Raw genomic sequence first — 12,854 nt, 5'->3', positions numbered from 1 at the left:
ACCTGCACTCGTCATTGGGAGAAAATATTTTATGATGAAAAGCTGAAATGCTATTTACAGTTTAGAGTTCTATAGATATTGAAGGCTAGAGTCAAGACAAGGAAGTAATAATGCCCTTTTGTCTTTGAGAAGGTAGAGAGAGATGAGAGTGAAACAATGCAAGATCTATTCTTGCTCTACAAAGAGGAATCAGCATGAAGCTCTAGAAGGGAAGATAGGTTAGGAGGCGTGTGGAATTCTCAAATATGTTACAGTGCCATCACAGAGGAAACCAACCCTACCGACAGCTTGATCATGGCCTTTTAGACCCCAGAACTGTGAAAAAATAAATTTCTGTTGTTTAAGCCACCCTGGCTGTGCTACTTTATTATGGCAGCCCTAGCGAACCATAGAGAGACCATCTTCTGGCTTCTACTAAGATTGCTTTTGATGATATTTGCAGGGCACAGATAACACCCTCAGCACAAGACGACAGAGCTGTGGCTCAGCAGCACTCCTCATAGAATATATTTGGGAGCTTTGGTAGTGAACGTGACCACTGTGAGTCCATAAAATCAAATGCGACATTAGCCTGCAGCCTGAGGTAGCAATGGACTGGCCCACTCTGCAGTGCTCACCACGCCCCTGGAGCAGTAGGGAAAGACACTGACAAACCAGAACACGTTTGAGGAGAATGGTCAGAGTAGGGAAGGGTCCAGAAACCAAGCAATTTGCACAACTGTTAAAGGAAGTGCTTCGGTTACTTTGTGAGGGGAGCACGCTGGAGGCAGAAGCAGCACTAAAATTGCTGGCAAATACTTGAAGCTCTGTGGTGTGGAAAAGGCTACTTTTGCTTGGGCACAGGGGTACAAAAGGGCATCTAAGTGGGAGGTTAGGGAAAAGGAATGTGGGCTTTCAATGAGGCAAGAACTTCCTAGTAACCCTACAGCCCAAAGACAGAATGCATTGTCTGATGAGCTAGCGAACCCCTCACAACTGACATACTGAAGCCTATGCTTGGAATGCTGGTGTGGACTTGCCTGCCAGTGGGTGGTCAGTCCCCTCCAGAGTTCTCCAGTGTTCTGGCTGGTGATGTTCTTGCACTTCCTGCCCAGGGGATCCAGAAGACACCTCAGGGCAGGACATGGCATTAAATGTAGAACAGAGATACTGGTTGAAAAGTAAAAGCCATCAGGATCTCGGAGTGGTGACAGAACGGGAGAAAACGTAAAGGATGTCCATCATCCTGACAGAGTCAGGAGCTAATCATCTTTCCCGGGGGAACATCTTGTCCCAGGGATGTGTTGAATGTGGTAAATTTCAACAGTGGAAAGAGAAAATGCTAAACCTAAGAACTTTCATTTTTAGAGATTATAACTTCACCGTATTTTTGAATTTGTGCTTAATAAAGGTCTCTTATTAAGCCACCCCAGCCCCAGGACTGGCTTCCAGGGCATGCAATCAGCATGACACAGGGCCCTGCGCTCAAAAGGGGCCCTGTGATTGGTTTGACCCTCTGCTGTCACCACCTTAAAATACTTAATTTTGGAACAAAGGGTCCCACCTTTTCATTTTGCAGTGGATCCTGCACAACTTGTAGCTGGCCTTGCTCCCTCCCCATCTTGGAGTTACACTCCTTTTTGCATTCAGATGCTTTCCACTGTCCATACAAGCCTAGGACAGGCAGGCAATTGGCAAGGTGGGTAAATGTGTGTTATTTGCTGTTGGGATTTGCTAAGCTTCAGCTTCCCATCTTATGCTTGGGAATGATAGTAAAGGCCTCAATGACTTTTGTAATTGTAAGTATAGGACACAAAGCTTGTGCACAAATATTGCACTATAACATATATTTGTTGTTATTTGTTGAGGACATTCAAAGAATGGGGAAAAAAGTAATCCAGGGGTCAGGATTGGATGCCTTAAGGGGAGAATGATGGAAGACAAGATTTAGGGGAGGGGCAGATACATGGTGAGTTCTCAGGAGGGAAGTTGGCATCCTCCTGGCTGAGCCCTGATCCCAATCGCGAGTCTGTGGTTTCATCCCCTCCCACTAGCACCACAGTGGACCGTCCCTTAGTGACTTCTGTTCCTTCTGGTCATGAGCAGGAGATACAGCTGAGCAGTTCTAGAGCATTCTAGCCTGGCTAAACACTAACCGGACATCGGATGGTTTGTGTTTAATCTAGGAGAAAGAGGCTTCCCAGCAGGTTCATTTCTGTAATTTAGGACAGCCACAAAGAAGTACAAGGACAGAGTTTGAGGTCAAGAGTTCTTAGTTACGAGGGTGGAACAGGAATCTTCCTTCCAAATCCCTTCCCTCTAAACTTTCATTTCACCCTCCCTCTCACATGGATGTTACATCCCAGCTTGATTAAAAAAAAAAAAAGAAGAAAAAGAAAAAGAAAATCCCTGACCATCTCCTTCCCAAAACCAAAAACACCCAACAAATAAGCAAAACTTTTTTTTTTTTTTTTTTTTTTTAACAAAATCCTTCCTTCAAGGAGAAGTAAATAGGTCGCCCCCTTGTTCTCCAGGTCCGGTGCCTTTCCTCTTTCGGTTCGTTCTAAAGATAGATATTCCTTCCAGGTTGTTCCTGGCTGCTTTTGACAGGGGGGGGGTGGGGGGGTGGGGATGAGTTTTTTTTTTCCCCTTTTTTTTTCCCCTCTCTCAACAAGCAAAGAAATTCTAATTTCCTTTAAGCTTGTCCTGTTCCTATTCTCTTCCAGAAACGCTCCCCGCGCCCCGACCCACACACCACCAAATGCGGCTTCAACGCACCCGGGCGGCAGCAGCCCTTTATCCGGCATCCCCGAGAGGCCCGCGGGGTCGGATGAGTCAAGCTCACGGGGACGAGGACGAGCGGAGACGGCGTCCTACGACTCACCTTGCCCTGATCCCGCTCGGTCCCTCGCGCCGCCCCAGCCTCTCCCGCAGGCCCGCGGAGCCCCGGGGCGGGGGCGCGCGGGGCGCGGAGCAGCCGCGGAGCAGCCGCGGACGCCGCACCTGTGCGCGCGGGGGGCGCGGGCCCCTCCCGGCCGCTCCCGCCCCTCCCGGCCGAGCGCGCGCAGCTCCGCGGCGGCTCCGCTAGGGGTCTCTCTCGGGTGCCGAGCGGGGTGGGCTGGATCAGCTGACTCCCCGGGCTCCGAGCCCAGCCGCCGCGCTCCAGCGCCGTCAGTTTCCTCGGCAGCGGCAGGAGAGAGCAGCAGCCGGAGCGGCGCGAGCGCGGGGCCCCCGAGACGGCGGCGGCGGCGGCGGCGGCGGCGGCACCGGCAGAGCCAGGGCGCGGCGGACCCCACTCGCACAGCAGCGCGCTCGGTGCCCCGCGCAGGGTCGCGATGCTGCCCGCTTTGGCGCTGGTCCTGCTGGCCTCCTGGACGGCTCGGGCGTTGGAGGTGGGTGCCGCGCCTCGGAGTTGGGGGCGGGGAGGGCGGGGGGTACGGTGGGAACCCGATTCCCCCCCTCCGAGCCTTGAATCTGGAGGAAGCCGGGGCGGGGGCAGTCCCGGGGACCCCGCTCTCCTCCACGTCCCACGCCCCCGCTTTGCAGGCGCCCTGCGCATCTGCGCCTCCGCGCCTCCGGCCCGGCCCTGCCCTGCCCTGCCCTGCCCTGCCCCGGGGACGCGCTCGGGCGGGCGGACGGCGAGCTGGAGGCGATCCTGAGCTGGGACCCGGACTCGGTCCCTGCCTGGCGGGGCAGAGCACGTGCGGGGGCGGGGGCGGGGGCGGGGGGGACCGAAGACGCAGCGCCCCTGGATCCTGTCCTCCGCGCGCGGTCGCTGCGCTTCCCTCCCTGGGGCCCCGCGGAGGAGGAGTCGGGACGGCTCGAGAGGCACCCCCTTTCCGCCCGCCGCGTCCCACCTCCCCCGCGCATCCCCGCGCCCCTTCGCGGCCCGACCTCCCGCTCCTTCCCGGTGGCGGCGGCTCCGTGCGACCCCGGCGGGCTCGCGCACCGCCTTCCGCGGGCAAACTTTGTACGGTTTGCGCCTTCCCTTTTGTGCAAGTTGCGAGAGCCGGGGGGGGGGGGGGTGATGGGAGACCGCGGCCCCCTCGCACCCTCCGCGAGCCTGGACGGCCCCGGCGTCCGCTCGGCCCTGGAGCTGCGTGGGGAGACGGAGAAGGTTCCCGGGAACAAAAGCGGCGCCACCGCGCCCTCCCCGGCCCGGGGTCTGTGCGCCGCCGCCGCCGCCGCCTCCCTTGCCCGCGCCGCGCGTCTGTCCCGGAGGGGGCTGGGGCTCTGCCGGGACCCGCTCCCGCCGCGCCCCCCCCCCCAGGCTGGCTGATTCGGGGCGGGGCTCGGAGCCCTTGGGGAGCCCTGCGGACCGCGGGGGGTCGTCTGGCCGGGGCAGCGGGGCCCGGGAGGCACGATCCGCCTTCCTGGGCATCAAAGGAGGCGTTTGTCCGCTTAAGGCGCGGCCTCCCCGCTGGCGACGCGGGGCCGGCTGGAGGAGCCCCCTGCGGCCGCGAGCTGCCGGGGAGGGTCCTCGGGGTCTCTTTTTTTAGGGTGCAGGTAAAAGGATTGAATTGAGTGAAGATTAAGACGGAGAAGATGGCGCCTCTGCAGTGCAGCAAAGAAAAGCGGTGTGGAGGCTGCAGCCTGGTGAAATCCACCCACCGCTAGGTGTAGAGCGAGTCTTCCCCATTCATCCAACTCTCGAACATTCAGCTAACGCCTGTGCAAAACGACTATTTTTCTTTTCTACCCAGAGATGCAAAGAAGTTGTTTGGGTGACAGTCGGGGCAGAAGAGCTTGTATTTGTATCCCGCATCGTTCGGGGTCCCGTATATAGGTATCTTAACCATTTGCAGTCTCTCCCAATTTTTCCAGTTTTTTTTTTTTTTTTTTTTCCCCCTCCTTTTCCAAAAAGGCAATTCCCAGATCAGTGTTCTTCTGTCGTTACACTGAGGCTCTGCGAATTATCACACCAGGACAGTTTTGGAGTCCCTGATTGACAAGGTCATTGAACTTTTTCTCCCTTCTTTTTACCTGTAAGTGGCTCAGAAACGACCATAGGGCTAGAATGATTCAAGAGGAGAAGCATTTGGTTTTCCGTGTTTTTAAAAGATGCATTTAATTAAGGGGATCCCTTTCTTTCCTCCAATTTATTTATTCCTACAAGTTTTTCTGTTATTTTCCTGGTTGTCTTCCGACACACCAAAAACATACACACACTCACACACACGCACACACACACAAATTAAGTAAGGAAGGAGCATATCATAACCTTTATATTTGAAGTTTTTGCCAAAATGTAAATATTTAATTTATTTGAGCGCTATTTTTTTTTTCTGTATAAACAGGTAACATGCAGGCAAATATGATTCAGATTTATTTTTTTGGCCAGTGTGCATCTCTTGGCTCTTTCTGCCATTCTTTTGGACATTTTTACTTGTTACACTTCCTTCAAAGAGTGGAGGTGAAATGCACATTAATCCATTTTGCAAAGCATTGGCGAAAGGGTAGGCAATTCACTCTAATGAGGTTTGAGGGGGATTAATTCAACTATATCTGTGTCCACTGAAAGATGTAATTATGAGTTGAGTGTCTTTTGTAGGGCTTAGAAAATAGGTCTACTGCAGGTGGCTCTAAAAAAAGAAATGAATAAGGGCAGTGATAATGGGGCCTCCACTTCTGGGGTTATTCTGAGTTGATGAATTTGCCTGGTATATTGATAAGAATATGAAATTTAAAGGTTCTAACATTTATTTGTTTAAACTTGCTTCTTTAATTTTTAGTTTACTGTATTGAGGGGTTTAACCTGAAAACAGTGATTTACTTTGACGATGATGCTAATTCACAGATGATAGATTCCGACTCTTCCTGACCAGTACTGCCCTAAAAGACATCTGTACCCAGAATCGTGAAGCTCAGATTCGATCCTGATCTATAGGCAGTCACTGGTTCTTGCTAATCGACGGGTTAGACGGGTGATAACCGGCAGGGCACAGAAGCTTCTCCTCTTTTGTCACCCTAACCAGCAGAGGCGCCTGATGGCACTTGGGAGGCTCTTAGTACTGCAGAGAAGTATTCCAGATAGAATAATGACGCCTGGTTCCGATTGGGGAAGGCAAAAGGAACGTGCAGCTGAATAGATGACAAGGTTAAGTTAGGAATGACTGATTGAAAGCAATACAAAAGAAGGAAAACAGAGAGGTTTCCTTGTGGTTGAGGCTTTCTCCTTGTTACTAGAGGCTCCTTATTTTTATGTTACTGTTGATGGCATACTGGAGACTTCTCTACAGATGTTTATATGAAGCTGACAGTTGTCAATCATTCCAGAAATATGCATAGCTATTAGATGCCCTTCACGTGGACTAAATTGTCACTGAAGAAGTGCAATAAAATTCAGTAGAAACGTACATTCTGTTTCTGCAAACGATCTGGGTGGGGACACATAATGCCTTAAGAGGCTTACAAATTATCTTTAATGTTTTCCTTCTTTAATCTCTGCTTCATTATATCAATTACAAATGCAAAAATAAACCTTAATGAATGTACTTTAAATGTAAAGCTCCAGGTCGGAAGGTTTAATTTGACTGCGTTCCCCTGCTTACAGGAAGTTCGCAGACTAGGAAATAGAAAGTGTTAAATACCAAGAGGAAAGTACAGATTAAGTGGTTTACTGAGCAAAAGCCTTACAGTGTAAACATCTATATTTAAGGAATAAAGGAACAATGAGATGAGATAATCCTAGAGAATTTCCTGGTAGTTCATTGCCAGCCAGGGTTGTACCCCAAGTCTCGGAGAAGGGAGTGTAAACCTTTGCATTTATAATATTTACATACCTCACCAGCCTTTCCCCTCCTAGACACAGACACATGGGTGTGCACACACACACCACACACACACACAACATACACACATGCCTGGAGGCAGGGTGGAGCAAAGGCAGGGCTTGATTCCCTGAAACCCTCCATCTATTCATTTGGGACAGTTCTGTTGATTCTCCTTGTGGGCCAAACCCTGGCCACAGCTCTGAAGAGATTGTGTTGTCACAAAAAATCACAAAACACAATGTTTTCCTTCTCAAAGCTTCCAGTCTAGTGGAGAAGATAGACGATAAACAAATCATTATCAGTGTATGTTCATGAACTGTCACAGAAGCCAAGTCAAAGGAAGGGGCAGGGTACACTCTAGAGAGGAGGGGGGGTGGGGAACCTCGAAGTAAGGGGTCAAGGGGGGAAGGGGCTGAAAGCAAGATCTCACAGCTCTCTTACCACATCTTCAGTAAGCGCTTGACCAAGGGAGTGAGTACATGACAAAAAAAAAGTGATTCACTGGGCCACGGACGGGGGAATAGAATAAAAAGTTATGTTTGTGTTTTGGTATTTGCTGGTAGTTTCCACTTCTCTGTGTTCCACATTATTGTGAAATGGTTTCCTTCTCATAGTGGGTTCCCATACGTACAGAGTGGGGATTGACGCAAAATACCACCTCCTGCAAATCTTTGGAAATGCTGTCACCCTGTGTCTCAGAGCCAGTATAGAGACACTCTTAGGAGGGGCTGGAGGGAGCTGGAGGGGTGGCAGACAGAGGAAGTTAACATGAAGGAGGCAGTGTGCCCTCTGACTGAGTAGCAAGTTTAATCAAAATGTCTATTTCTCAATTTGTTGTTATTAAAAAAAAAAAAAAAACAGAGCCAACAATACCTAAATCCTCAAACTGAATTTGCAAATGAAAATCATAGTGAAGGGGAACACGTTATGTAACTAATTCTTCGGTATAATGTGGATCACCTAAGAAATAACCATTTCCATGAGGGCACTAGTATTTGTCTTTGAAAAAAAAAAATCTGTGAATTTTCTTCTTCAGAGTAATCCTGATTAATGGATAGGCATGGCTGATACTTCTTTTTTTAGAAGAAGTCCCCCAAAAATTGGGTTAGAATGACTGCTCTAGAAATAAGGTAGAGTACTAATAGCCTACCATGGAAGCCCTACCTATAGTATAGTTGGTCAACGCGTAGTTGGTACTTACACACATTATGTACTGTATTCTTAAATAAAGGAAGCCAGAGAAAAGAAGGTGTTATTAGGCAAATCATAAGGAAGAGAAAGCACATTTACAGTACTTTGCTATATGTAACAGGAAAACGTCTGCATATAAGTGGACCCACACAGTTCAAACCCTCGTTCAAAGGTCAACTGTAATTCATTTAAAAAAAAAAAAAGGCTTGGACATATTCGTCAATTAATATACTTCTATGAAAATGTGATGCTTGATAGATTAGTTAGCTGACTGTTGAAAGTAGGGTGGAGACAGAGGACTCAGGTTCACATGCATGAAATTTTAGCTGCAGTAAGGAGCTTAGATTTAGTTCGGCTACATTTTTGAAGAAACCAGTACAGATTTAGCTTGAACTTTGCTAGGATTATAATACTTTATGAAAGAAGGTAGTGCTTGAAATGTGGAAGAAGAGAGATTTTTTAACAGCCCTGCTCTGTGGAAAGTAGTGGAATTGTACTCGCATTTATAATCTTAATTTCCATACCAGTGTGATGGTAGGCAGGCAACACGCGATCCTTGAGATTCTCATAAGGTCAGGGAAGGTCACATCTCCCTGATTAAGATCCTGGATGAGGGCAGGATTGCCTGGGCTTAAACTATGGCTCTGTCCCTTTTGAGCTATTGACTGGATTGGCTCTGTACCTGTTTTCTCCTTCATAAAATGGTGATATACACACGTCTATAAACATATATATGTAAAATGCTTGGAACAGTATGAATTAATATATAATATATATAATATGATATATAATATGATGACTCCTTGTAGGCACTGTGTGTTAGATACTACTGTATGTGATGATGACGATGTAAAATGAATATATTTAAGTCACACATGGTTGAAAGGTTAAAAAAAACAAGAAAAAAATACCTCTATAATGTTTTACTTATTGACTACTGCACTTAACTGAGCAGCTAAGATTATTGCAGGAAATTGGCAGTTCTCTAAAAAAAATGAATTTGATTTAAATTTTAAAATGACATATTACAGATAAAATTTCATCCATGTTTTAAAATTTCACTAAAATATTTAAAATATTATATTTGAAATACTAAATATATCTATTTTATGTTTCAATTGGCTTTTTTTTTTTAAAGCATTAAGATAATTTGGGCAGCCCCGGTGGCCCAGCGGTTTAGTGCCACCTTTGGCCCAGGGTGTGATCCTGGATACCTGGGATCGAGTCCCACATTGGGCTCCCTGCATGGAGCCTGCTTGTGTCTCTGTCTCTTTCTGTGTGTCTGTTATGAATAAATAAATAAAATCTTAAAAAAAAACTCTCATATTCTAATATGTGTCACTTAAAAAAAACATTAAGATAATTTGGGTTTACTGAAAATTTTTTTTTTTTTTTTGGTTTACTGAAAATTTTAAACAGTACAGAAATGTGTAAAAAGTATAAACCGTTTTTTCACCAATGGAAAGACCTATTTTGAATATATGCATATGGGCAGCTTGCCACATTTATCTGATAATTGAGCAGGTTTGTATACCGGCTCGATTATTAACTGTGCTATTAATTGACTATCAGCTATGCACAAGCACCTTTGAACAAGCTTGTTTTAGTTCTTAGCAAAATCTCCTTTTTTAAAAAAATGAATAAACCAGTTTGTCCATCAAAGCCAAAATGGAAGATTTCAAATGCCAGCAAAAGATTTTTGGTTTTAAAATGGAAGTGTGAAATGATCTTCACCAGAATACAAGGAAACCAAAAAGCAGACTGCTTGAGAACGCAGCATTTCTATACGAAGCAGTTTTTAAAATAAAATGAATTACAGTATCAGATGATGGCTATCAAATCTTCAAAACTTTATAGTAATCTGCCTAATTAAAAGCATACTCTTAAACAGCATATTTTGTTTGTTATAGAGTAAGAGGTTTTCAGTCTCAATTTCAAAATTAGGCTAAGGTATTTGAGAGTAGACAAAATTGGTGTTCCTGAGATTGAGGAATGATTTTTTTTTTAAAGATTTTTATTTATTTATTCATGAGACACAGAGAGAGAGAGAGGCAGAGACACAGGCAGAGGGAGAAGGAGGCTTCATGCAGGGAGCCCGATGCGGGACTCGATCCCGGGACTCCAGGATCATGCCCTGGGCCAAAGGCAGGCACTAAACCACTGAGTCACCCAGGAATTCTCAGAGGAATGATTAACACATGAAGAATCCATAAGCAAAGTCTGAAGGAATCTGTGTGGGTTTTTGTTAACACTAATTTTGTATTTACCTTTGTCCTACTCAATCAAAAAATGAGGTAAAGTAGGAGAATGTTGTTATGTAGCCATGTTTGGAATAAACATCTTGCTCAGAGTAGATCTAGTGAGGATGAATGAGATGGCACCACAACCCTATGTATAGGGTCGATGAGCAAGGACAAGGAGTGAGCAAGATAAACGTCTCAGAAAAGGGAAAAGAACAATAATCATGTTTTGTAGATGAACAAATTCTAGAATTCTTAAGGTCTTAGTAGTGATGGACCCCAAGCAGTGTTCATATCTTTGAATTTCCAGATGGTCTTTCTCTTTTTTTTTCTTTTTGGGTTCAGATGATTCTTAGCTGAGAAGTTTGATTGAACAAGGGAAGTTCCTTTTTTGGCTGGGGTGGGGGGGATATTTATTCTATTGATAAATTGTTTTTGGCCTAATATTTTTCTTAGAAAATCTAGCAACTTGTCTGGTGCTCTCAGATTGCTTCCATAAAAAGCCACATTGTGTCTTCATTGAAGAATGTTAAGAAGTCATCCTAGATGATGGAGACTGTGATACATTACTTTTCAGCCTTAAATTAAAACTACTTAATGAGAGTAAGAGATACGGTATATTAACTCTTAGTCTTTGTTAAATTTTCAAACCTTTAGTGACTGTAATATATTTTGACCATGTGAACAAATTTTGCAGGAAGGAACACAAGAGATTTAATCTTACCCTTGGGGTATATTTGTGCACCTTAGATCTGACCCCTCACCCCCAGTTACCAAAAACTCATTTGTTCAATGTTTCCATGTCTGCATGTGCTTAATTACTATATAATTAATGAGGCAACATAATTTTTAGCTTTAATAAAAAATAAAATAGTTATTATCTATTATGGCTTGATGAGTCCAAAAAGAAACTTTTTATATCCGCCTTTACTATTGGATGAATTTTCATAAGCATAATTACTGTTTTTATAAATAACACTCAATTATTTTAAAATGGAATTTATAGGCACATGTGATAAAGGTAGATAATGTGCTAGTTAACTATATTTATTGATTTTTTTTAAATTTTTATTTATTTATGATAGGCACACAGAGAGAGAGGCAGAGACACAGGCAGAGGGAGAAGCAGGCTCCATGCACCGGGAGCCCGACGTGGGATTCGATCCTGGGTCTCCAGGATCGCGCCCTGGGCCAAAGGCAGGCGCCAAACCGCTGCGCCACCCAGGGATCCCCCTATTTATTGATTTTTTTAAGTCTTTCAAAAAAGGAGTATCCTCATTTACTTTGAAGGTTGAACCTTTATTATTATTATTTTTTTATATTTACTTTTTGAGAGACAGAGTACACAAGCAGGGAGAGACAACGGAAGACAGATCTTAAGCAGGCTCCACACCCAACACAGAGCGCAACACGGCTTGATCTCATGACGTTGAGATCATGACTTGAGCAGAAATCAAATCATGACCAGAGTCAGACACTCAACCCACTGAGCCACCTGGGAGCCCTGATGTCTGAACCTTTAAAACTGATGCACATTTTTTGAAATCTTAGCAAACTCTTCCCAACACTAACATTAAAATGTATCATGAAAATTGATATCTGAGAGCAAATCTTTCCCATACTGATGCTCTTAATTGCTTATTATGGTTTGTTTAAACAAATACAGTTTTGTCAGCGCAGCATATTGATTTGAAAATGCAAGTGATGAGTTCTTCAGAGATTCCCATAGAAACTTGAAAATATGCAGACTGATCATTCTAAGAATAGTATTCACAGATACTTACATATTAGATTAATTAGTAATTTCAAATTAAGAGAAAATTTTTATAGAAAAGCCAATAATTTTTTTTCAGATACACAGAGAAACAGATTTTTAAGGGCACAGCCAGCAAAGGGAAATGCAGTTTTTCATTTAACAAATATTTCTGAATCTCCTGCCCTTAAGGAAGCTTGAAGAATAGCAAGAAGTTGACAGGATAAAAAGGACACAGTAGGGAACTAGGAAAAAATTTAGTTAGGGTAGGGGCTTAGGGGAATGCTATGTGGAAGTCTGTTGTGGGTGTAATCTTTTATGTGATATTATCAGGAAAGGTCTCTGATCTCTTCACTATGCAAATATAAACTCGGATATGGAGGAGAGAACTGTATATTCTGCATGATGTAAAAAAAAATAGGGACAGGGGATCTACTTGAGAGCGGTTAAATAATGAAAAACAATAATGGTTGGGTAGAAAAATCGCAGTTTCCTGTACCCGTTTCATCACTATCACTGCATTTCGTGTTTACTAAATACTTGATAAATATCTTCTGTGAGCTAGCAATTTTATATTGTGATAAGTAAAGAATTATGTGATTGATTCTTGAATTAACTTGTGTTTAAAAAGTTGTGAATGACCCTTACCTACAAGTGTAGAGAGAAAATTAAAGCCTTCTAGGGGCGCCTGGGTGGCTCAGTCAGTTAAGCGTCTGCCTTCAGCTCAGGTCATGATCTCGGGGTCCTGGGATGGAGCCCCACATCATCCTCGGGCTCCCTGCTTGGTGGGGCGTCTGCTTCTCCCTCCCACTCAGCCTCCCCGCCTCCCCCCGTTTCTTGCTTGTGCTCTCTTCTCTCTCTCTCTAATATATAAAAAATAAAGTCTTTAAAAAAAATTAAAACTTTAAATAAGATTTA

The 12,854-nt window shown here is 44.9% G+C and overlaps 1 protein-coding gene and 1 long non-coding RNA gene across 16 annotated transcripts in view; one reads left to right on the top strand and one right to left on the bottom strand.

The window, feature by feature from the left end:
• LOC140621525 (uncharacterized) overlaps nt 1–12,854 on the bottom strand; it is a 461,525-nt gene that overhangs the window by 430,982 nt on the left and 17,689 nt on the right. The window contains exon 1 of one of the 9 annotated variants that reach the window (XR_012021268.1): nt 2,864–3,006. The exons of the other annotated variants lie outside the window; for them this stretch is intronic. This is a non-coding gene — a long non-coding RNA (uncharacterized lncRNA). Of the gene's footprint in view, nt 1–2,863; nt 3,007–12,854 lie in introns of those variants that run through there. 9 annotated transcript variants of the gene reach the window in all.
• The window catches only part of APP (amyloid beta precursor protein), a 262,776-nt gene continuing 253,137 nt past the window's right edge, over nt 3,216–12,854 (top strand). For all 7 annotated transcript variants that reach the window (XM_072806644.1, XM_072806643.1, XM_072806642.1 and 4 more), the window contains exon 1: nt 3,216–3,371. In XM_072806644.1, the coding sequence (XP_072662745.1) occupies nt 3,315–3,371 (57 nt within the window). In that variant the 5' untranslated portion in view covers nt 3,216–3,314. The remainder of the gene's footprint in view (nt 3,372–12,854) is intronic.

This window comes from Canis lupus, chromosome 30, assembly GCF_048164855.1.
Source record: "Canis lupus baileyi chromosome 30, mCanLup2.hap1, whole genome shotgun sequence".
In the NCBI taxonomy this organism is placed as follows: domain Eukaryota; kingdom Metazoa; phylum Chordata; class Mammalia; order Carnivora; family Canidae; genus Canis; species Canis lupus.
Note: the sequence above shows the minus strand (reverse complement) of the source record. Positions and strands in the feature narration are given on the sequence as shown.